This window comes from Mytilus edulis, chromosome 10, assembly GCF_963676685.1.
Source record: "Mytilus edulis chromosome 10, xbMytEdul2.2, whole genome shotgun sequence".
Lineage (NCBI taxonomy): Eukaryota > Metazoa > Mollusca > Bivalvia > Mytilida > Mytilidae > Mytilus > Mytilus edulis.
The window spans coordinates 49,286,326-49,312,604 of record NC_092353.1 but is presented as its reverse complement, the minus strand read 5'-3'; the positions used below and the strand labels follow the sequence as shown (position 1 = coordinate 49,312,604).

The window sequence follows — 26,279 nt, the reverse complement described above, 5'->3', positions numbered from 1 at the left end:
CAAGTGAGAGGTTTAGCTAGCTATAAAACCAGGTTTAATCCACCATTTTCTACATTAGAAAATGCCTGTACCGTTTTGAAAATGTCCTTGGAGTTCAGTATTTTTGTGATTTTAATGTTTATACATGTATATAGATACGAGCAACATTTAGTAACTAAATCTTGAATAAATTAGCAAGAGAAAAAATATTTCATACTACAGAAGATTTTTACATATAATAATAATACTTAATTTTACATCAAATAATTTACTTGGAGCAGACAATACAAGTTATTTCTCTACCATCAACATATGGTGGACATTGTAAGGTGCCACAAACAGCTTCTACTGGGAAAACAAGGGAATGGTCACGTGATGCCTTACCACCCGGAACGGTCTCTAACTTCTCGTCAACGCATATGTATTCCGATCCTCTTACTTTGCTCATATTCGACATCAAATAACCAGAAAATTCTTTATGCCAGCCTTCATGGCATGTAATTTTTCCTGGTATCATCAGAACTGTAGATCTTGGTGTCAAACACACTGCACAAGGTGTGTCTTGATTGTGAAAACTCTTTGGATAGGGTTTATGGCTGAATACTTCATATTCAACTCCATATATTTTGCCTGTTCCGTAATTTTCACCGCTAGTATATTCTTTCCAATCCGGGTTCTTTGGTAGACACAGGTAATTTGAGCCTGATCCTGAAATGCTATAATGATTACCAGCAGCATATCCTGCAAAGTATACCAATTACCTATAAGTATGGTAGAAATAAAGTTTTTATGACAAAATGGAATTAATAGCAATTGATATAAAAATGGTTAAAGATAAGAGTGATAAGTATTTATTATTATCATCATTATTATTATTTTCATTTTTAATAATTATTATTATTATTATTATTATTATTATTATTATTATTATTATTATTATTATTATTATTATTATTATTATTATTATTATTATTATTATTATTATTATTATTATTATTATTATTGTTGTTATTATTATTATTATTATTATTATTATTATTTATAGAATAACTATAATCGAAGAATTCAAATAGAGAAAAATGTTCAACGAGTGACCGAACAACACATTAATTCACGAATGCGCGTAGCGTCTGCATTGGGTTAATTATCAGTGTTGTTCGGTCACGAGTTGAATATTTTTCGATATTTGAATTCTTTAATTAGTTTATTACATTGGCAAATGGCTTTTTTTTAAAGAAATTAATTTTAAACACGATAAGGAACTATATTTTTTTTCTACGCTTTCACAATTTGTTTTGACTCGCCGTTATCGACGTCTTGGCAACGCCTATTGTTGAATGACGTCAGAGAATGAAATATTCACGTTTATTTCACATGTGAAATTATCGTGTTTTTTTTATTTTTATTTAACTGGGAAATCAATTCAGATACCTAATCAGCCCTAATATGTATATTTGAATGGACTGTAACTGTGTTTGATGCCTTATGCGACTTCGGGCGCGGAGAGAATTAAGGTAAGGTAACTGTTATGATCATAGAAGTAAACATGTATACTGTAAAACGACAAACTTTTTTTCATTTACCTGTAGATATTATTAAAACCGGTTTTTTCAAAAGTGATTATTTTAGAAGGGTTAAATATTTCGCGGTGGTGTCTTACCATGGCTTTGTTTGGACTTGTATGTTTGCTTTTTGGCCTTGCATGTTTGTCCCTGATATCTTATTAACTGTGCATTTGTATTCAGGTATCGCATATCAAATTTATTCGTTCATAGTGTGTTAATTTACGTTTTTTTTATTGATTTAAGCCTTCCAATTGATATTTTATCGTGTGGTTTTCTATGTTGTGATGTTATGCTATTGTTTCAGAAAAAGGGAGAAGGTTTGGTACCATTAAAACGTTTAATCCCGCTACAAATGTTTGCACCTGTCCTAAGTCAGGAATCTGATGAACAGTAGTTGTCGTTTGTTTATGTAATTTATACGTGTTTCTCGTTTTTAATATAGATTAGACCGTTGGTTTTCCTGTTTGAATGGTTTTACACTAGTAATTTTGGTACCCTTTAAAGTTTTTTGTTCGGTGTGAGCCAAGGCTCCGTGTTGAAGGCCGTACATTGACCTATAATGGTTTACTTTATCAATTGTTATTTGGATGGAGAGTTGTCTCATTGACACTCACACCTAATCTTCCTATATCTATAAATCGCGGAAACTGAAAATACTAATATGTTACTAAAAATAAAATTACCGTCATAAACAAGTGTTGCTCCTTGTGGGCATTTGGTCCTTCCCCATCTAATATATGTGTCAGCTTGGTGTCCTGAAAACAACAGATGACTTGTAAAAGTTACAAATTCAATTTATAGTGTAGAAAAACCTTGAGCAACACGAAATGTGCCACATGTGAAGCAGAATCTGCTTACCCTTCCGGAGCACCTGAGATCACCCCAATATTTGGTGAGAAATATGTTGCTTAATTCTCTTAGTTGTGTCTTGTGTACTATTATTTGTTTGTTTGTCTTTTTCTTTTTTAGCCATGGCGTTGCCAGTTTATTTTCTGATCTGTGCGTTTGAATTTCCTTCTTGTATCATTCGCCCTTCATTTACATTATTTTTAATTGACAGCGCCGAAACATGTAAAGGAAAAATTGTTGTTTTGATATCATACACACAAACACACTTAATTTATTTTGATATTTCAGTAAAAATCTTACCGTTATACTCATCATGTGTGTGAACATGCAGAGACTTTAGTTCAACCAAGTCCTTTTCAATTTGTTTGATTAAATATTCCTTCAAAGAGCATGGCTTTTCTGACTTGCCATAACAACCTTCGTTGAGCATTAGAAGAAACAATACGGATAGAAACATATTTCAGTTTATTTTTGAAATATGTAACTTCAGACTGTTGCCGTTCCAATATAATCAAGAAAAAATAAACAAATGCCAAATAATTGATGTATCAAATTTCAGATGTTGAAATTTGAAACAAATAATTACTTTTTTGCATGAGATTATCTTTTTTTCTGTACGCTAAATTTAAATAAAATTTTTCTTTAGTGTTAACATATAAATTCATCATATATACCAGGATTGAAATTTTATATTGACGCCAGACGCGCGTTTCGTCTACAAACGACTCATCAGTTACGCTCGAATAAATGAATGTTAATTAATTAAAAGGTCAAAATAGGTACGAAGTTGAAGAGCGTTGAGGACGAAAAAATCCTAAAAGTTAAGCGATTCCTGAAAAAAATTAGCTGGTTTGTCCCTAATTTTTGGATTTGAGCGTTCCTAATGAAGGAAGATTTGGAAAATCATCCCGGGTACATTAAACTTATAAATTGCTTATTTCATTTTCTAGCAGTGGATGATACCACGGTTGTAAACCAAATAGTCCCAGCGGTCTCATAAAACCAGTTGGCATGCAATGCATCGCCATTGATTTTAAAAACAACACTCATTTCTTAAATCTTTCGTTGATATAATTCCAAATTATAAAAATACTAAGTTTCCAACTGCATCACCTTAGATAATTTTTGGCTATTGTTTTAATGACTCTTTTGTTTATATAGCTTCTCATGTATCTCAGCATCCTTGATTTCTAATATTTTTAGCACTCCTCGTGTAAGAAAATCTATGCCGAGAGTATTTAGGACGGAAATATGTTGTACTTGTATTTAACTTGTTTTACCTGATGGTTTTTTTTTTATGACATAAAGGTGGTCATTATGTTTGTTTCTAAAAATTGTAGGGATAATTTGAGAATTTGTTTATGAATATATGCGCTTCTTCGATACCTTATTCGTCATGATCGTATATATAACATTCATATTACAAGACGGATGCAAAATATGTAGCAGGATCTGATAATCCTTCTGGAGCACCTGCGAACACCCCCGGTTTTGCTCAGTCATCAGTTTTCTATGTTGCGATTGGCATACTGTTGTTTTTCATTTAGTCTTTTTCTTTTCGCCATGGCGTTGTCATTTGACTATCGACCTGTAAGTTTGAATATCCCTTTGGTATCTTTCGCCTCTCTATAGCACATACACTTGGAGTATTTGATGACGCTAAAATATATCGAAATGATTGTATTCGTGTATAAGTACCGGTACTTATAGATCATCGGTGATCATCTCAACGAGATTGATTTTCTCGCTTGAGCTGGTACGGCGAAAATGAGAAAAGCAATCGAGTTGAGATGACCAATGATAATCTGTATATATCTATTTTCCTATGACGGCGTTGTTAATTTCATTGATAACGGGCACGTGCTTTCTTAGTTTCTAGCGAAAAAAAATCATATAATTCGACTGTGCTGAGAAAGGAAATTATCAGTCAGTAAGATCAAATGGAAATTTCGTTAAATAGCGATATTAATACAACGTATCATTCAAACCTTACTTCAAGTTCTCCAGTTAGATAATACCTTGCATTGTCGACGTCACTTGTTCTCGTATCGATGAGCTGTATCTGTTTATTCCAACGTAGTTGTAAAGGCACATGCATTACTTGAAAACAGCATTCTCGTACTAAGATATATAGACATAACAAAGTTGACTTAGTTTATCTCAGGAGTCATACACGATAGTTTACTACAGTAATTAGTATATAATTTTCTGGAAGTTCGTGGATCTTTGAAAATATTTACACTGAAGATGTTTCTTTCAGCGCACTGTCGCTCAGTCACTACAGTAAAGTGCTTCTTAAATTGTTGTAAACTGATGTAGTCTGTGATTGTATTGTTTGTCTATGCAATTTACAGGTATATATAAAATGTCATAAACAAGTATGTAATGAACCAATAAAGGTGCATTTGCGTTTGCTTTGAAGAAGATGCCAAACGTTGACAAATTCAAACAAATAGAAATGCGTAGACAGGAGTATCAAATATTCTATTGGTATCTGCTTTCTTTCTTTTGTAAACTTATACAGAACACTCAAACACATTTCATTTCAACTCCAATGTCTCCCAAATGATATAAGTCGAAACCCATACAGTATGGTAAGCTATAAAAGGCAATTCTAACTGAAAACCAACGACCGTTGATCTCAAAAGAATTCAACTGAAACGATAAACGAAAACAAAATATTCTTCACATCAACCAAGAAAAACATCAGAACTACAGATTCCTGACTTTAGAGTATGTTACGAGGTTGAACATGTTTAATACCTCTCGACAACTATGGCAATTATAAAAGGACAACATATTAACAATACAGTATGACGATAAGTGTTCATATCTCTGATAACCTTTCAAATAAATCTATTCAAAAGGTCTTTAAGTCAACATGGATCTTTTCTAAATTTATGGACTCTATAAACTACATCATCATAAACATGACAAATTTTTAAAAACAAACTTGTTTTAATATTTAACTTCATGTTTAGTAATGGAAATGATGTTCTTCACTAGCTTATTCAGTTTAGTTAACATGGATCTTTTCTAAATTTATGGACTCTATAAACAACATCATCATAAACATGACAAATTTTTAAAAACAAACTTGTTTTAATATTTAACTTCATGTTTAGTAATGGAAATGATGTTCTTCACTAGCTTATTCAGTTTAGTTAACATGGATCTTTTCTAAATTTATGGACTCTATAAACAACATCATCATAAACATGACAAATTTTTAAAAACAAACTTGTTTTAATATTTAACTTCATGTTTAGTAATGGAAATGATGTTCTTCACTAGCTTATTCAGTTTAGTTAACATGGATCTTTTCTAAATTTATGGACTCTATAAACTACATCATCATAAACATGACAAATTTTTAAAAACAAACTTGTTTTAATATTTAACTTCATGTTTAGTAATGTAGATGATGTTCTTCACTAGCTTATTCAGTTTAGTTAACATGGATCTTTTCTAAATTTATGGACTCTATAAACAACATCATCATAAACATGACAAATTTTTAAAAACAAACTTGTTTTAATATTTAACTTCATGTTTAGTAATGGAAATGATGTTCTTCACTAGCTTATTCAGTTTAGTTAACATGGATCTTTTCTAAATTTATGGACTCTATAAACAACATCATCATAAACATGACAAATTTTTAAAAACAAACTTGTTTTAATATTTAACTTCATGTTTAGTAATGGAAATGATGTTCTTCACTAGCTTATTCAGTTTAGTTAACATGGATCTTTTCTAAATTTATGGACTCTATAAACAACATCATCATAAACATGACAAATTTTTAAAAACAAACTTGTTTTAATATTTAACTTCATGTTTAGTAATGGAAATGATGTTCTTCACTAGCTTATTCAGTTTAGTTACTATGACTGAAAGGATTCCACACATACGAGGCCCCTCATGGGGGGGTCCTAGTAATCACATAATCACCATTATTTTGCCAATATAATCACATAATCATTAAATATTTGCTTATCTTTAGTAATCAAATAATCATAAACTAAAAATACAGTCCTAGGTAATCAAATAATCATGAAATATTTGGCTTAATAATCAAATAATCATTAAAAAAACGGCCAAGTAATCACATAATCAAAAACCCCATGAGGGCCCTCACATACGGTTGAGTCTACTTCATATCTTGAATAACATCTAAAAATGTACAATGTGGATCGATTAAGAAATAAAAATAATCACAAGAGAGACAATTTCAATTTTCCTATTGAAAACTTTCCATTTCTACGTTGCAGCATTGAAGTATCGCCTGCATATCATATCGTATATATGTCCCGGTTGATACGATATTCAAGGACTTGCGTTTTACATCATGATTTCCTTGATCGAGGAAGCAATACTATAATGGGTTCCAAATGGTTAAGTTTAATTCATTCCTTTAAAAGTTCTACGGACTAATTATGATTTGAGTGATCGTAGTAGATATCATAGATGACCATGGTTATGTCCAAATTGTAAACAGAATCCCGTCTTATTGTTATGCAATGAAGGGTGCAACTAGGAGAGTGGAGTACCTGAGGTCAGGCTCTCTTTTGATGAGATTCGAGCTGCCCAATCTGTATTTTTTATGTTTACCGTTTTGATACTGTTGTTTGTTTTTATTTTATTTTTTTCATGGTGTTGTGCTGACTTTTTTTTTTATTGAACTCATAATAGTTTATTGCCTATTGGAAACCACTCATTTTTAAATATCAGAAAGTAATACAAAATCTCATAAAAATTTAATGAATTTCTATTTTTTATTGATATTGATGATTTTTGAAGGGAAGATGAAAAAGTATACAAAATAACTATTCTATAAAAAAGGACAGATGTGTTTGATCATTACAAACGTCCACTCCTGATTTGTAAAATAGCTTCATTTTCCATTTTTAACACTATATAATATCAATGTTTTGAACTTCAATTTAGCGATTCTTTGATTTAACGTTTAAAGTAAAAGTGTTAAACTTTACTTATTTAAAAGTTCAAAAGATTTTTCCGAATCATTAAATAAAGTTCAAAATAATCAAACGAAATTTATCAAATAACAGCAATGATAGACTTTTATCAACAGAGTTATACTTAAAAGTCTTAATATTGAATCTCTTTGTACTTTTCAAAGTGTTGAGAATGTCGGTTAAACAATAATTATATACTTGTTATGAAGTTTTTACTTACAATTATTATTCTATTATACAGTAAAATTAAATGTGTATGAACTTTGGTGAAAGTGAAATAAACAGAGTATTTAACTATTCAAATGAGTTTTATCAGTACTTCTACCGTTGAATTTGACTTCGTGAATTTGTATTTCACTTTGCAAATTCATCTATTTCATCGTGTATAAAGAGAGGCGTGATGTACAGTAGTGGTAGGCGCATACACTCACAAAGGTTCCTGGTTCGATCCCCGTTTCGTGGAGAAAATTCAGGGACTTAATATTCGGCTCTCCCTTGACACCATTTGCGAGTATGGTCTTGAGAAACGATGATTGTCCATCGGAAAGAGGCGGTATATGGCTGACCCGTGTTATATATATAAGAGAGAGAAATGTCCTTTTCACGTAAAAGGCACCCATGTATATTTCGAAGAAGAGCAGGGAATTTATCAAGAAAACAACTTAACTTTTAAGTTTTAAGCCTGTGCAAATCTTTTTTAAATGTTCGTATGGGGGTTCTTTAGTTACAATTAAGGACTCTAGAACAAGAAATATTTCGTGAAATGTGAATATTTGTTTCTTCATGTTAAATGGGGGGGGGGGGGGGGGGGGCTCTTACATGTGCTTACATGTACATGTGATTTAAGACAAGATGATATGTAAGTGTATCTTGGGGTTAAATGATATTATGTGAATTATGGGTATGTGTGTCGACAGGCAAAATGATTTTTTGTAAATTGAATATATTTGTAATCAAATCAAATAATTTTATTGGTGTAAATTCCTATACAGAAATGATACCAGCTGACATTTACAGATTACAAAATACAAATACAAAAATAAACAAACAAACAAAAACAAAAAACATATTTTCATTGAAAAGAGATACATATTTTATATCTACATTGCATGGAAGGGTTATTCATACAATATTATTAATTCAAGCTATTACAATAAGCTTTAATACTATAAAAGCTCTTAGCAACAGTATGTTGCTCTTAGCAACAGTATGTTGCTCTTAGCAACATTGTATTTGCTTTAAATGAATGTTCAAATCATACATATCGCTTATTCCAGCTACACATACAGTACTAATGTCCGTATTATTACTTTTCAAAATGAAACTAAACTTATCTTGTTCAGACATATTAACAAAAGATGAAACTATATCACTTAAATTACAAAAGAGTACATTTCTATTAAGTTCTAACGCTTTACATTCAATGAGGAAATGGAACTCATCATTAATTCCATCCTTGCAAATAGGACAAATTCACTGTTCTAAAGGTGTTTTAGTATATCTACCAACTTCTATTAGTAATTTGCTATTACTAATTCTGATTTTTACCATTTTAGAAATAACACTTTTGTTAAGGTTCAGTAGAAGACATTTTTCTAATTCAAATTCATTTTTGACTTTGCGATATGTTCTTAGTTTATTACCATGACTATCTTTATAAGAGTCACAAAAAAAGAGCTTGTTTCAAGTATTTTATGAATTCCTCTTCTAATTTCTTTTGAAATGAAAAAAGTTATTTTTTCTTTGACATAGTATTTTGATTTTCCCAGACATGCTGAAAACCATAATTTACGATAAAAACCTTTCGAAAAATATAAGTTTTCATTGCAAGCTTTCTTTACCATACTCTCACTGTCCATATTATCTTAATTTAATAAATAAAAAATTAAAAAAACATTTGTACATATTTATCCTAAGACAAAAAGATATATTGTGAAGATTTGATGTTTTTTGTACAAATTCAACTTTTTTGAATAGTGTGTATTTGTATCTAAATTTAAAACGAGTTGTCTTTTTCTTAAAAATGTATCATATTTTCATGAAATTAGTCCCTTATCATAATAGTTTTTTTTTCGGGTTTCGGATTTTGATAGATGTATTTTCAACAGACGGTCACTCAAAACAAAGCTGTCATCATTTCATTAAAGTTTAAAGAAGGACGAAATTAAGAAAATTATACGCGTTACATACATCCCCCGTGTATTTTAGCGGCAAATTGTGCATGATGCAAGCGGCAAATTATGCTTGATGCAAATTGATTTGAAGGAGCGCTAATACAGACAAGTCCATAGATGTACAGAATAGGATGGGAATCTTCTTCGTTCTTAAGGAGTGATTCTCTCTGTACACAAAATCATTTGCCATATTTAATTTACACTTATTAATTCACTTTGAAATTGATTTTGTTCCGAGATTAAATGAAGAGATCAAACAAACTTCTGTGTGATGTCCGTTTCACAAACGTTATAGCCCATGTAGAAATGAATTTTCACCTTTGAAGTCACATAGAAATCCAATGTTAATACCCTGTATATATAGGACGAATACATAATCACACTTAGTTCTCGATATAAAATTACATGGGAATCAAATGTGATGGTTATATGTCCTCAGAAAAAAACTCTAGTCTCATTTTGTGTTTTTTTTTTAATGTTTTGTATATAACAAAGATTCAATTTATGCAAATTTTATGATTAAGAATCTGACCAATAGAAAAGAAGATAACAAGTACAATTAAACATCAAGGATATCAATGAACAAATGACGAATTTGCGATAAAGACGCGTATAATGTGGGACATCAGTCGAATTTTGATGTACTTTTTATTTATTTTTTCAATGCCCTAAAAACTTTCATATCATTGACCTACCATATAATAGGTCTAAAACACATCTGAAAAAAAGGTAATTGAAAAAAGTGTACTAAAATTGTCTGTATATTTTTGTCTTTTGATTTGTTGTTCAGTACCGTCGGTCTCTTGTTAGCCTGTTCGTCTTGAGTGCGAAAATTGGTTCGATCCCCGGCATGGTTCTAGGCTAACGACAATAAAATGTGTATACTCTGCTTGTGGGATAAGCAGAGTTAGAGCAAAGACTGGTCGGTTAGGAGTCAGAATAATTAGATCAGTGAGAAGGAACAGTGTCTTCCTGCGGAATGTTACTTGCGTGTTGATCTATAACAAAGCCTGTTTCATATCGCATTTGCATGTTCTCGTCATGAATATGCATATAATTTGCCACCGGACATTTAACCAAAGTCCATCATCATCGTGATGACATATAACCAATAACTATGTATTTTTCACACGTAATAGTCCTTTTTCATATGTAGCAGTCGTTTTTGTATGTACAGTAGTTTTTGTATATAACAGTTATTTCATATGTAACAGTCGTTTTTGTATGTAACAGTCATTTTTGTATGTAACAGTTATTTCATTTGTGACAGTCGTTTTTCATATGTAACAGTCGTTTTTGTATGTAACAGTCGTTTTGTATGTAACAGTCTTTTTCATACGAAACAGTCGTTTTTGTATGTAAAGTCGTTTTTGTATGTAACAGTCGTTTTCATATGTAACTGTCGTTTTCATATGTTACAGTCGTTTTTGTATGTAACATTCATTTTTTGTATGTAACAGTTATTTCATATTTAAAAGTCGTTTTTGTATGTAACAGTCGTTTTCATATATTACAGTCGTTTTCGTATACAACAATCGTTTTCATATGTAACAGTCGTTTTTGTATGTAACAGTAATTTTTGTATGTTACAGTTATTTCATTTGTAACAGCCGTTTTCATATATAACAGTCGTTTTTGTATGTATAACAGTCGTTTTGTATGTAACAGTAGTTTTCATATGTAACAGTCGTTTTTGTATGTAACGGTCGTTTTTTTGTATGTAACAATCGTTTTCATATGTAACAGTCGTTTTTGTATGTAACTGTCGTTTTCATATGTAACAGTCGTTTATGTATGTAACAGTAGTTTTCATATGTTACAGTCGTTTTTGTATGTAACAGTCGTGTTCATATGAAACAGTCGTTTTTGTATGTAACAATCGATTTCATATGTAACAGTCGTTTTCATATACAACAGTCGTTTTCATATGTAACAGTCGTTTTTGTATGTTACAGTTGTTTTGTGTATGTAACATTCATGTCATATGTAACAGTGAGTTCGTTTTTTATATGTTACAGTCGATTTTTATATATTACAGTCTTTTTTTATATGCAACAGTCGTTTTTCCTAAGTTACAGGCGTTTTCATGTGTAACAGTCGTTGCACATGTAGTAAAATATGATATTATGAAAAAAATATGTGGTAGTCTTTACGAGCAACCTTTCATATCATCAGATTCAAGATGAAAACTATTTTCTCCTTTACTGTCCAATTAATAATATATTACGTATAAAACTTTTTAATGACATTGCAATAGATAATTCTACATTTCCAAATCTGTCTAACACTGAAAAACTAGTAGTCCTGTTAAATGCTTTGAATGTATACCAAGTGAAAATAAAACAATCCTTAGAGCTAAGGATAGGGAACTCTTAGTTATTTTTGCTTGTATTTATATATATGTGTGTGTTCAAATCAGTTATTTTGGTTTTAAGTCACAAGTATCATTTTACGTAAATGACAATAAAAGAACTATTCTAATAATATACTTACATACTCAATTTTCATGAGTTTAGTCCGTTTTCATATATTTAATACGTAAAAGCAAATTTTAAACTAAAAAGTATTTTATCGGTCCGAATTTACGACAAAAAGATGGCATAAACTGTACCGAATATTGTTCTACACTTTAGACTGATCTCGGTTTAAAAATTGTATAACATTTCTTGTTCAGATATATTGTGCTTGGTCAGACAGATCAAAATATAAACAAGAAGATGTGGTATGATTGCCAATGAGACAACTGTCCACAAGAGACACAAATGACACAGACATTTACAACTATAGGTAACCGTACGGCCTTCAACAATGAGCAAAGCCCATACCGCATAGTCAGCTATAAAAGGCCCCATTAAGACAATGTAAAACAATTCAAACGAGAAAACTAACGGCCTTATTTATGTAAAAAAAAAATGAATGAAAAACAAATATGCAACACATAAACAAACAACCACTGAATTACAGGCTCCTGACTTGGGACAGGCAAAATGACTATTTTAATCTAAAAACCGATTAATTCTGGAATGTCTTTAAAAAAGTAAAATCTAAGATAAAATACGAAGAGAGGACTATGTGTTTTTTAAATGTACTTTTTCTAAAAATGAACTTTTTTCTTTTTTGGTTTCTGTTATTGAGTCATCAATAAAACCAATCACTCAATTTTTAAATTTAAAAATTTCAATTTTAAAAAATCAATTTAAATTAATGATAATCAGCTACATTTCAAAGAAACGCCTCACATTAAAAGAAAATGATAATTGTTATTAAAAGTAACGATATGATCATAAAAGAAAAAGTTAGAAAACATGGCGTCAAGAAAATTATGTACTACAAAATTATTAAGACATCAAACAAATTTCATAAATTGTAATTTCTTCAAACAAACAATATCCTTTTGGTTAATAGATGTTAAATAAAGTATTTAAGAACAGAAAGTATTATATTTTGTACCTTGATTAGAGTATTTAATCTTAAATATTCATCTTTAAGTAGAAAGAATAAAGTTGAAATGCAACTCTGTGTTATAGTCACATAAAATACTTATCATAATAAGTAGAATTCTTATGTTTTAATGAAATAGGTGCATTAAGGTTGTTATATACATATGAAAACAAAGGAAAGAACGAAAAATAAAAGTAAAACATAAAAAGAATAAAACAAAACTTATTAGAGACATTTTCATAAATCAAATGTTTGTAGAAAACGGAAACTTATATTGCTTATACGAAATATTTTTTATTAACTTTAATTAACTATTTTTAAGTTTGATGTTTCATGTTTTAAAAGCAGAGGTTTTAATATTCTGAATATACATATATAATATTTACCAAAGGATATTAAGCATACGTTTTCGCCAACTACCGCCCACAGATGATGTCGCACAATCTAGTAATTATTCATATATATATAAAGTTACTGTCTCGGACTAAAAACACAAAGGTTCCTGGTTCGATTCCCGTTTCGGGATGAAAATTTCAGGGACTGAATTTTAGGCTTTCCCTTGACACCATTTGCGAGTATGGTCTTGAGGAAACGACGATAGTCGGTCGGAAGGGGACGATAAATGGCTGATTCGTGTTCAGAGAGACCCATATCTCTTGCACGTTAAAGACTACCTTGTAGATTTCGAAAAAGAGCAGGCTCATGCCGCTACAAGGCAGCACTCGCACCCGCAAAGTGGAATGGGATTAATATAAGTTGCAAAACTTGTTTCCCAATTCATTATAAATAAAGTTACTGTCTCATAAACTGACTTGCACTTTCAGGTTACTTTCTTTTATCATAAAATATCTAAAATAGAAGTTAATGAACTACATGTAGTACAGTACTGCATTTGTCTAGTTCTTTTTTTTTTAATTTACTTGATGCCTCTGTATGGACGTCCGACTTGTTTAGCAAGGTTATTTATCTTACCTGCTATACATTTCTAGGAATATGATTGTTTAAAAGCGACCTCTTGGAGACCGTGTATATTCCATATTAGGTTAGTAGGGAGGCGGGGCTTATTTCAATACACGGTTAGTAGTAGATTTACGACTTAGGCACTGTTTGATATTTTAAAAGTATTGAAAGTTCCGTTTAATATTGTTATATAATAGATATTTATCGTATACATTAGTTTTTTTTAGTGCAGACCAATTGAAGAAGGTTCTTAAAATTGAACGCTTGAACACTTTAATACCGAAATAAGAAGATGTGTTATGATAGCAAATAAGACAAATTTAGTATAAATTCAATAAATAAAAATAGTCGGTAAGACAAATTCGTTGCATAGTGTGCTAGTGACCTAGGTCACTGACACACTATGTAACTACATGTAATAATATCCGTTTGATGTAGCAGGTAACACTTTCTTTTTTGTTCTTGTTCATTAAACAAAAAAATAAATATTAATTGTAAAGGGTATAATAAACATGACATATAGCTTTGATAATCATATTTTTAATAACTTTTGTTATTGGGAAAAAATAGAACCACAGAAGAAGAGACGCTATTCAGCTTCAGACGTTACAGTCATATAATATTTGTATTCTGCTTCCATATGGCGCATCGTCATCAGTATCAGTCGAGACGAAAATACTCATGATCTTTTCTGGTGTCCAAGTATTTTCAGTGGCTGTTACTAAGATTCTCTGAATTACAGAGGGGCATTTATATCAGAGGGACATTCAAACTCATTGATAAAAAAGTGACAACACGTTGGCTAAAAAAGAAAAAGACAAACAGACACAAGACACAAGACACAAAATATTAAAGCATTACAACTACAGAACGTGAAATCAATTTACCGCCTGTGTATAAAAGCTTCTTTTAGCATTCAAATTATTGTTATGATCTAAATACACAAAACTCAATTTGAAAAAAAGAAAAAAACTTTCTATGTTCATTAAGATGAAAATATGATTTTAAAAAACAAGTTTCAATTTTAAAAACCCGTTACAATGTGTAAAAACAATTAGACCAATATCGGTTAAAAGCTGAATATGTCGGTTAAAGGCTTAATATGTCGATTAAAAAGTTAACATGTCGGTTAAAAGCATATTAGGTTGGGTAAAATATCAATAGTAAATATGTTATGTCCTTGTTTTGTAAATCATGCCAGTGTAGCAGTTTCAAAACACTTCCCAAAATTACAACCGTAGAGACTGTTGGTCCTTAGGTTCATAACACCCCCATCTAATTCCAAAACTCTCGCCAGTGATTGATTCCAAATTTCATGAGAATCCGCTTTTAATGCACTTTCGAATTTTTTTTATTGTACTTTGTAAACAATGAGACATATTGCATAGATATTTGCATACTGATTGAATATGAGAATATTTGTTCGACTAATTATAGGCAGGGAAATATTATGAAACTTCCAGGTCTTAATAAACCATATTTATTCATTTATTTATTATATCCAAGATGCATTGTTTGTCATTTATTAGATAGTACAAGATCGCGTAGTACAATCGGACTAATTCCACATGATTCCCAGATAGAAGACACGGAATCAATACTACAATCGAATCTCTTACTATAAACATTTCTATTTTGTGGGATCTTTCTCTTTGATGTTGACAACAAACATTTACTGTGAAAAGAACAAAGGAGATATATTAATAAACGTGTGTTCCTGCCTTGTTAAACAATATTTAGTACAACATTCTATCCGTGTTTATAACATATTTGCTATTCGAGGGCTTGTTAATGAGAAATATAATTAATATTTGTAACACTCTTTGATGTGAAGTTTGACCTCTCTAGTAATTATTGATAAGTTTAATATGATAAATGTTTGTGTTAAATTGGTTATATATTACTTGATAGTTTATAGAGTGCAAATCAATTTATGACAATTTATTGTAAATAATGTTTTCTGCACTAAACATCGAGTAAGTAAATAATCAATATAAAAAAATCAGAATTCTTGGTCATAGGAGAAAGTGTGTATACTACTTTAGAAAAAAATAAAATCACAAAAATACTGAACTCCGAGGATAACTCAAAACGGAAAGTCCCTAATCAAATGGAAAAAATAAAAGATCAAACGAATGGATAACAACTGTCATATTCCTGACTTGGAACAGGCATTTGCTTATGTAGAAAAAGGTGGACTGAACCTGGTTTTATAGCTAGTTAAATCTCTCACTTGTATGACAGTCGCATCAAATAGAATTTAATTTTGAAGAAGATGTGGCCTATGACTAAATGACGAAGACGTTAACACAACTCTTGAAATTCAACAGCCTTCAACAACGAGTTAACAACATAGCCTGCTTCCAATCCTTTCATCAACATATTTAATAATATTGTTCCTGTGTTAAGTATATTCATGATTATTTTGTTGACAACTTTCTACTCTTTTCTTCAACCTGTTTGCCAAATTTATCTAGCGGCCAATAAAAAAATGGAAATTTTCTGTTACATTGCTAATGCATTTGAAAAAATACAACGAATATTATTTTGTGAAATAAAACACTGACATGACTATTTTTCTCTTTTTTGTGTTTCCAGTTCAACCCTTTAAACAACAATAGCTCATTCGAAACTTCTGATAGTTGAAATGGAGAGAATGCATTTCTTTTGTTAATCTGTATTTAGAATTTCTCACGATCCACTTCTCCTAAAATCTGGCAATCGGGACTACTTTTTGATTTAGTTGTATTTTTTTGGCTCATTTATATGGAGTGTACTTTTGTCAGTTGGCTCGAGATGCGCGTGTTTAATTCATGTCTAAGAGTTCATTGATCTTGTATCTCGCATTTAGTTTTATTTCTATGGAATATTTGTACAATGGTGCTATTTTGGACAAGGATTTAATTAAGAATATTGAAAATGTATGTTTTGAAAAATTTAACGAAGAATGGTACGACAAGATTTTGTCAGATGATAAAAATAAATTACGTACATATAGAATGTTCAAAAATGTATATGGCGTAGAAAATTATTTAATTTTTAATATACCAGGAAGATACAGGAGTGCTTTAGCAAAATTTTGATGTGGTGTAGCACTCATCAGAATTGAAACTGGTCGTTATGAAAATATTGATATTGAAAATAGATTATGCTTTAACTATACTGATGACGTTGAAGATGAAAAACATGTTTTGTAAAACTGTCCTGTATATTCAGATATTCGTAATGCTATTTTTAACCATGCTAGTATTGTTGATGAGAATTTTTTACATATGTCTGATAATGAAAAAATTATATTTCTTTTTACAAATGAAAATATGGTATTTTATACTGCCAAAATCTGCTATGAAATTTTAATAAAGCGAAAATGTATTTTATATTCATGATAGTTGACTTGTATTTGTATTATAGTTTAAGAAAAATTGTTTTAAAGTCTCTCAAAACTCTTTATAGAGTGGCTCTTGTTAACTTGTGTTTTAAAAAGCTGTATATTTTATTTGTAACAAGTGGTGAGACTTTAATAAAGTATTTGTCTTGTCCTATGCTGTATTTTTAGTATCTTAGATTGTTATAAAAATAAGCAAGATGTTGTTCACTTGAATTAACTCAATTTTAAAGTCTGTTTTGGAAATATCCATTTGACGTGACTCTGTACTTAAGCATCCCGCCATTTTGTTATTATTCTATGATAATTTTTGTATTCTTGTCTTTCTTTTATTCTAATCTGCTTTGTCTAATATATATGCTCTTTTGTGATTCTTTGATACATACGAAGTGGCTCTGTACTTATATACCTGTCATTGTGTCATTGTACTATTGTAAAAAAAAGAAGTATTCTCATCTTTCGTATTGCTATGTACTTTGTCTATATAAGAAATGGCTGTACCAAGTCATGAGCAGGACATTTGTTGAACGAAGGATTTTCTAATCCCAGGAATAGATTACCTTAGCCGTATTTGGCACAACTTTTGGAAATATTGGTCCTCAATGCTCTTCAATTTTGTACTAGTTTGGCTTTATAACTTTTTTGATCTGAGCGTCACTGATGAGTCTTATGTAGACGAAACGCGCTTCAGGCGTATTAAATCATAATCCTGGTACCTTTGATAACTATTTGATGTGTTTAATTTTGCCATTTGATTAAAGACTTTCCGTTTTTTTTTTAAATGGGTATCATGTATAAATTCATGATAAAAAATTCCCTATAAATACCTGACGAAATCAAAGCAAAGAACACTGATACCTTTTATTTTGATACTCTTTTGATTGTATCCCGCAAACAAATCTTCGAGTGTAATTGTCTGTTTGTTGTCTATAACGTTTTATCTGTGCAGTAAGAAAATAGAAGCGCGGGTAAAATTAAAGAACAGATATTGTTATAACGCACCCGACAATTTCATTCTAAAAAATACAGACACATTATACAAAAATGTTTGGTAATATTATTGTCTGATTTATTTCGATTTTTTTTTTAATTGCATAATGATACCTTCCCCTTTTAGATACAAGGGTCACATGAACATACCAAAATAATTGTAATAAAGTTTGGCGGGAAATTTAATATGTAAAACTGTTCCATTATTTTATGTTCTATATTTTATTACTCCCTATAATAAAACATGTAGAAAAATATAAACCGAAAAAGTCTATAATGATTTTTCCTACAACCAATAATTGGTCAATTCGGTAGACTGACATGATCAAGACATCTTTACCTCCAAACAATGAACGTTTGTTGAATAACCACCTGTTTAAGGTAAAGCTCTTTGTAGTTCAAATTTCAAAGACTTAGACGCTTCATAGGCATTAACTACAAAGCAAACTCCATTTCAGAAAGGTGTTTGATGTAAGGCAAATATAATTGTATTCTACAAAAATAAGACGAAAACAATATTTGTAACGAAGCACCATGCGCGCTTCCAACATTATGAAAAGTCTGTCAAATAATCTAAATCTACGAATTCTTTTGTTAAATGAAAGAAAGACTATGCTTCGACTTTTGAAGTATTAGTCGAAAGCAGCCATTTTAGAAAATAGAACTTACATAAAACATTTTCTATTAATTATATTCAGCTTTCAATAGATAAAATGATAGATAATATATCACCTCATGTTTGTTGAAAACGTCAAAGACAACTTATATACAATTATCAAGTCTTTAAAAAGGAAAAACGCACAAAAATAGGAAGCATTAAAGATTAACATGTATGTTTGATAGTATGCTTTTGTAGGAATGGCCAATATCTAATTTACACTTTTGACACTTCCGGTCTCGCTTTTTTTGGAGTGCACGCAGTTCAGTTTACTCAGTTTTTTGTTTGCGACCTTGATATGTCTATTCCTTATCAATTTACGATATGTGAAAACTATCGTCGCCTTAATTTACTGTTTCCCGAAATATTAACTTTTGAGTAACTAGTATATATGCTACAAAACTAAAACTACAACTAAGACTTTCAAATAAACGCCTCGACAAAAAGACGATTATACTATCTTGAGTGAAAACAATGAACATAAATCCATAAGCAAAGAACAATATATACCGACGTTTAACAGGAACCAAAATTGTTTGAAGTATACTGCTTAAAGTATACATACAGGTAAAAGTTGTGGCTTTCCTGTCCATGACACTTCTGGATTTTATACTTACACCGTTCTATGTATTTTCTATTTTCCAAGTCAGGTGTGTTAGACGGGTACTCGTATATGATATGGCTGTTTTCTTTAACAAAGTAAAATACGTTTAATTTTTTTTTGTGAACAATCCTGTGTAAAAAAGGATAGGGGTCTTATTTTGTTATTCCGTAGGTGTAAAAACATCTAAGAACTGCTATGCTTTTCTTAAGCTTTTTTAAATAAGCAGTTCAAAGTTGTTTGAACAAAAAGGGTCTTTTAATTAAAAAGACATCTAACTTCAATCAGTTTTATTTTAAAAAAGATTGAAACTCCATGTGTTTATTTAGATACAAATTTCAAAGTACAATTTGAAGACAAAACGACTTTAAATTAAAGATCAGAAGATGTAATAACGATTTTCTCTCCTCCATCACAGGAGAGCGATTTTGTCGATTTGTCGTATGGTAAGCCTCATTGCATGAAAATGTCAAGATACCTTGTGATTAGCACAACTTAAAAAGGAAAGGGTTGAATTTTATATCATTCAAACCGTTTGATGGTGTTCATTAGCCATCTTTTAATCACAGTCATTTACCCATCAACAATATCCATTTTCGACCTGAGTGATCTACAGGTGGGCAGGTTTGAAACATTAATTGTACAAAATTATGATCTTAAACGAACTAACCACGTGGTCCGAAACTCAACACTTTGACACATGTAGGCATTTTATTTTTGATTTATAATATGCAGTTGTTTTTGTAATTTTTCCTGTACATGGTATGCAAATATAAATATTGTATAAAGCCATTCTCGTTTTAAATTCTTATACTTTTTATAGCAAAAACAACATAAACAAGGGTTACAAAAACCATTAAAAAAGTCAATATTATAATTGTACATATGATTTTTATAACAGGTTGTTGATTTTCTTGTAGAAATGAAGAAACGCGTATATGAATTCATTTGGGCAGCAAGATTACAAAAAAAAAAATCCGTTATAGGTATATAAAATTTAAATATAATAAATTAATTTCCTTGCATTTATGGTTTTGAAAATATATGTTTTAATTATAAAGTTAAAAAAAAACCAAATAAACGAGCAAACCGATAATTTACCCAGTTATTACCTTACGGAAATCTAAATAATTCAAAGTAAAAATGTACTTCATAATAATTTTATTTCACTTTAAAACTATAAGTCACAAGTAAAATGAAAAGGAGGGCGTACAAATGCATACAGGGATAACGGATTAATTTGTATAGTAAGACATACCATATAATAATATTGCAGGGACAAACAAGTGGGCGATTGAACTGAAGAAACAATAAGAAATATGTCCAAAAAAAAAGTGCAACACCAAAATCACAATTAAGTCAAAAAGAACGAACTTCACTACAAAGAAAACTTAAGATTGAGTATCATGTATTATCTTCAAATAGATGCTTGATTTGTGGATTGACTATACATTTGTAACGTTTTTAAGACAAATTTTGAGACGTTTTCAATGAACTATCAGCATTCCAATGGGAACCAATTGTGCTTCTCTTCTTATCGACTTTTTCATTTATTCATATGAGACAGATTTCAAACATGAGCTTCTTATGAAGAATAAAAGGAAGCTGGCATTATCCTTTTGTTAGATAATATTCCATTTATTCATTATATAACTGTTCTTCTTTCCTTACATAAATTGGTTTCCAATGACTCTTCTACTTCGTCTCTAAGTTCATAGCTGTAAACAAACTGCCATAACAAGTTCTACTCCTTTGAAAATCATATGCTGATTCTTTATAAAAAGATACAATATTTGTACTGGAATCTATATTTCTGTAATAATCTTCATATTCTACATCCAATCCATCATGTCAAATCGTTTGTATAATATTTATGCTTTCGGACTATTTTTGTTTTATGTAATTTTTTGTATTTATCTTGCTGTCTCTTTTTTTCTTTTTTTCCGTCTGATTCTGCCTTTTTTGGTTCTTTTGGTTTGCTAATCTCCTTTGAGAGTTCATACGATGACCTCAGTTTTTATTGTCGCTATCTTGGCTTATCTCTTTCTAATCTATTTTCGAGATTGGAAAACCGGTAACCTACTATCACCTTAATCTTTTGTCTTGGTTTCACTGTTCTAATTACAATTTTCGGTTTTCTTTACTATTTTTTACTAGGTCCTTAAAGATATTCATTTTACATTTAATTTATATTCCAAAAAGTAAAATCACAAAAATACTGAACTCAGAGGAAAATCAATTTGAAAAGTCCATAATCACATGGCAAAATCAAAAAACAAAACGCATAAAAAACGAATGGACAAGAACTGTCATATTCCTGACTTGGTACAGGCATTTTCAAATGTAGAAAATGGTGGATTAAACCTGGTTCTATAGCGCTAACCCTCTCACTTTAATAACAGTCTCATCAAATTCCGCTACATTTACATGATGCGTTAAATAAACAGTCACAATTAATAGAATAGTCAAAATATGGGTACATCAGTCATCATCGTATAGCAACTAAACAGGACACAAAAACATCTACTATCTACGAACACATGGATTGATTTGAGTGTCTGACGTCAGAAAAATTATATACGTCACATAAATTTGTCGTTCAATGTGCATACAATAGTTATCAAAAGTACCAGGATTATAAACAATTTTAAAATTTACATAGGCAATGTACGCATACAGGGTTAAAAAATCAAAAGTATGTAAGAATAAATTACAGAAATAGACCAGATTCAAACCAGTCCAAAAGTTATACATAGAATTTATGAGAATCCAAAACTTTTAAAAGGGAACAATTTAACAGGACACAAAAACCTATCTACGAACACATGGATTGATTTGAGTGTCTGACGTCAGAAAAATTATATACGTCACATACATTTGTCGTTCAATGTGCATACAAACAATTTTAAAATCTATATAGGCAATGTACGTATACAGGGTTAAAAAATCAAAAGTATGTAAGAATAAATTACAGAAATAGACCAGATTCAAACCAGTCCAAAAGTTATACATAGAATTTATGAGAATCCAAAACTTTTAAAAGGGAACAATTTAACAGGACACAAAAACCTATCTACGAACACATGGATTGATTTGAGTGTCTGACGTCAGAAAAATTATATACGTCACATACATTTGTCGTTCAATGTGCATACAAACAATTTTAAAATCTATATAGACAATGTACGTATACAGGGTTAAAAAAACCATTTATTTAATTCTTAATTAAACGGTTTTTGGATAATTTAAATAGTTTAAGATTTTTTTTTCTACAATGGTTGGCTTTGTGTGCGAATTCACAAAGTACTATACCAGTTTAATTTTCTTAATAAGATATTGTATCGGCAACTTGCCTCAAAGTAATGTAACAAAAATCCTTTGGCAAGTTGTGGTTCAGAAAGTGTAATGATTGATAAAATAATTGATTGATTGATGGGTGATTGATAGGTGATTGCTTTACATCGCATCAGCACGAAAAGTTTGTCGCTGCGATCGATAGCAATGAGTTGAACATTCGAAACAATCTGTGTCACTTTTAAAATGTTGTGTAAAAATATATGTAATTGCACAACAGCCAAAGTAGTAATTGAACAAATCTTCAGGTTGGTTTATTCCTTTGGAGGCTTGCGTGGCTCTTTTCATTTGAGATATATTTTTCTTTCAATTTCTTTCTTCATTGTCTGAATTATATAGTTATGAAACTTCCATGTACACTTCTTATGATTTATGTCTTCTCGGGTTTAGCGGAGAGTGAGCGGGGGTTGTTTTTTTGTGCGGGGGGGGGGGGGGGTGTTTATTTTCCTTCTGATTTTTTTCTTCTATATTTGACTGTCATACAAGTGAGAGGTTAAGTTAACTAGCCCAGGTTGAATCCACAATTTCTACTTAAAAAAATGCCTTTACCAAGGCATGAATATAACTGTTGTTAATCGTTCGTTTGATGTGTTTGAGCTTTTGATTATGCCATTTGATTAGGGACTTTCCGCTTTGAATTTTCCTCAGAGTTCAGTATTTTTGTGGTTTTACTTTTTTTCCTATTCAAGTGTATTTTAATTGTTTTGTTGAAGTTCCTTTAGATTTTCTTGTTTTTTTTGGTCCATTTGATTTGGTCCTGTACGGATTTCCCTTTAAACTCAACTTTTATAAATGAGTGTGGAAGTGGTCTTCTGTATATAATGTCCACCATAGTGCTTTTATAAATGTTTTCCTTTACAGGTATTGCAGTACTTAGATTTGTTCGCATAAATTTTATTAATGCTGAATTTTTTGGTATGTCAGATATTGAATCGATTTCAAACAAAGATGAAGAACTGTAAATTCTATCACTGTATTGAATACCTAAACTTTATATGAGTCCTTACGGGCTTCAAAGTTAATGTGGAACTGCATATTCTAGAGGTAGCGTGAATCAGATGTGGGAACTTCAATTTTGAAAGATCTATTAGAGGACTCTTTCGTCTAGATTAGTATGTAATCATTTTACTTTTCAGTATTTCCCATTTCCAACTAAAAGACAATGTGAAAGAGTTGGTACAGCTTAGTAACCCGGTTTGTTTTCTCTCAATCGATTTAGAACTCTTGAACGCTACTGTTGCCTTTATTTGCTGCATACAAAAGTATGGCCAACGAAGATACAAATATCTTGTATTAGGGAGGATATAAAAAAGAAGATGTGGTATGATTGCCAATGAGACAACTATCCACAAAAGACCAAAATGACACAGACATTAACAACTATAGGTCACCGTACGGCCTTCAACAATGAGCAAAGCCCATACCGCATAGTCAGCTATAATAAGCCCCGATAAGACAATGTAAAACAATTCAAACGAGAAAACTAACGGCCTTATTTATGTAAAAAAATGAACGAAAAAGGAGTATATCAAACTTTGTAAAACATCACTCTGATTCAAACAAACTGACATTATCAAGATGCTTGATTTTTTTATTCACTACATATTTGTTACGTTTAGAGGACGAGTTTTTTAACAAACCAAAGGCATTTCCATGGGAACCACTGTTCCCATCTTCCTGTCGACCTGTTCCTTTATTCTTATGTGGCTTCATTCTAACAGGAACTTCTTAGGAAGAAAGAAAAAAAGTTAGCAATATCCTTCAACATTACTTTCAGCTAAATAGATGACGTTCTCTCACTAAATAATTCAAAAGTTGGTGACTTATGTTGAACGCATCAATCCAATCAAACTTCAGATAAAGGATACAACAGATACAGTTAAGTCTGCCTCATATCTTGACGTACATCTAGAAATTAACAATGAGGGTCGGTTGAAACAAAACTTTACGACAACAGAGATGACTTCAGCTATCCAATTGTGAACTTTCCATATATATGTAGCAACTTTCCACCGCTGCCTGCATACGGAGTACATATATCCCAATTTATACGATATTCCCGGACTTGTATTTTCCATCATGATTTCTTGATGCTGCTCACAAGGAAGCTATTAAACCAAGAGTTCCAAATGGTGAAGTTGAAATCATCCCATCGTAAATTGTACGGACGCTATCATGATGAGTTGGTTGAACGTTATATAATATCTAACTACAATCCCACCCCTTTTCAATAATGTGTTCCACCGAACAAAATGTGTTACCAGGTTTCTTATAACATGAGCAACACGAGGTGTGCCACATGTTGATCAGGATCTACATACCGTTCTTGAGCGCCGGAAATCTCCCTCTAGTATTTGGTAGGGTTCGTGGTGCTTAGTCTTTAGTTTTATGAGTATTGTTTTGTGTATTATTGTTTGCCTGTTTTTTTTTAGCATTGGCATTGTCAGTTTATTTTTTTCATTAAAGAGTTTGTATGTACCTCTGGTATATTTTGTCCCTCTTTACGATAAACTCATCATAGATACAAGGAATAAATTTTGTATTTACGCCAGACGCGCGCGGTTCGTCTTCAAAAGACTCCCCAGTGACGCTCGAATCCAAAAAAGTTAAAAAGGTCAAATAAAGTACGAAATTGAAGAGCATAGAGGACCAAAATTACTAAAAATTACAGTTAAGGTCATCTATTCTTGAGGTAGAAAACCATTAGTTTTTTCAAAAATTCAAAAGTTTTGTAAACAGTTAATTCATAAATATGACCATATCAATGATAATGCTTGTCAGTACAGAAGTGCTGCCTACTGGGCTGGTGATACCCTCGGGGAATTAAAACTCAACCAGAAGTGGCATCGACCCAGTGGTTGTAAATAAACTCATCATAGATACCAGGATTAAAATTTGTATTTACGCCAGATGTGCGTTTCGTCTTCAAAAGACTCCTCAGTGACGCTCGAATCCGAAAAAGTTAAAAAGGCCATATAAAGTAAGAAGTTGAAGAGCATTGAGGACCAAAATTCCTAAAAGTATGCCAAATACAGCAAAGGTAATCTATTCCTGATGAAGAAAAATGGAAAAACTTTAGTATTTCGAAAATTCAAAAGTTTATTTATAAATATGACCATATCGATGATAATTCATGTCAGTAGTACTGACTACTGAGCTGGTGATATCCTCGGGGATTTAAAACTCCACTAGCAGTGGCAATGACCCAGTGGTTGTAAATTAATTCATCATAGATACCAGGATGAAAACTTGTATTTACGCCAGACGCGCGTTTCGTCGTCAAAAAGACTCCTCAGTGACACTCGAATCAAAAGTTAAAAAGGCCAAATAAAGTACGAAGTTGA

General features: G+C 31.0%; 1 protein-coding gene and 1 long non-coding RNA gene across 2 annotated transcripts; one reads left to right on the top strand and one right to left on the bottom strand.

The window, feature by feature from the left end:
* Positions 1-209: 209 nt before the first annotated feature.
* Positions 210-2,849, bottom strand: LOC139491386 (short-chain collagen C4-like). Its single transcript, XM_071279041.1, has 3 exons — positions 2,694-2,849; positions 2,228-2,299; positions 210-720 (listed from the first exon to the last, which is right to left on the bottom strand). Exons 1-3 carry the CDS (start codon positions 2,821-2,823, stop codon positions 248-250), a joined length of 675 nt encoding a protein of 224 aa, XP_071135142.1. The 5' UTR covers positions 2,824-2,849; the 3' UTR covers positions 210-247.
* LOC139491387 (uncharacterized) lies at positions 1,343-24,107 on the top strand. Its single transcript, XR_011656530.1, has 2 exons — positions 1,343-1,493; positions 23,860-24,107. It is a non-coding gene; the product is annotated as an uncharacterized lncRNA (long non-coding RNA).
* The last annotated feature ends 2,172 nt before the right edge of the window (positions 24,108-26,279 follow it).

Excerpts from the sequence above, each read along its gene's own strand:
- LOC139491386 (XM_071279041.1), bottom strand. The coding sequence starts at position 2,823 with ATGCTCAACGAAGGTTGTTATGGCAAGTCAGAAAAGCCATGCTCTTTG. Across the intron at positions 2,300-2,693 it reads CACACATGATGAGTATAACG|GACACCAAGCTGACACATAT; the intron begins GTAAGATTTTTA and ends TGTTGTTTTCAG. Across the intron at positions 721-2,227 it reads AGCAACACTTGTTTATGACG|GATATGCTGCTGGTAATCAT; the intron begins GTAATTTTATTT and ends TATACTTTGCAG.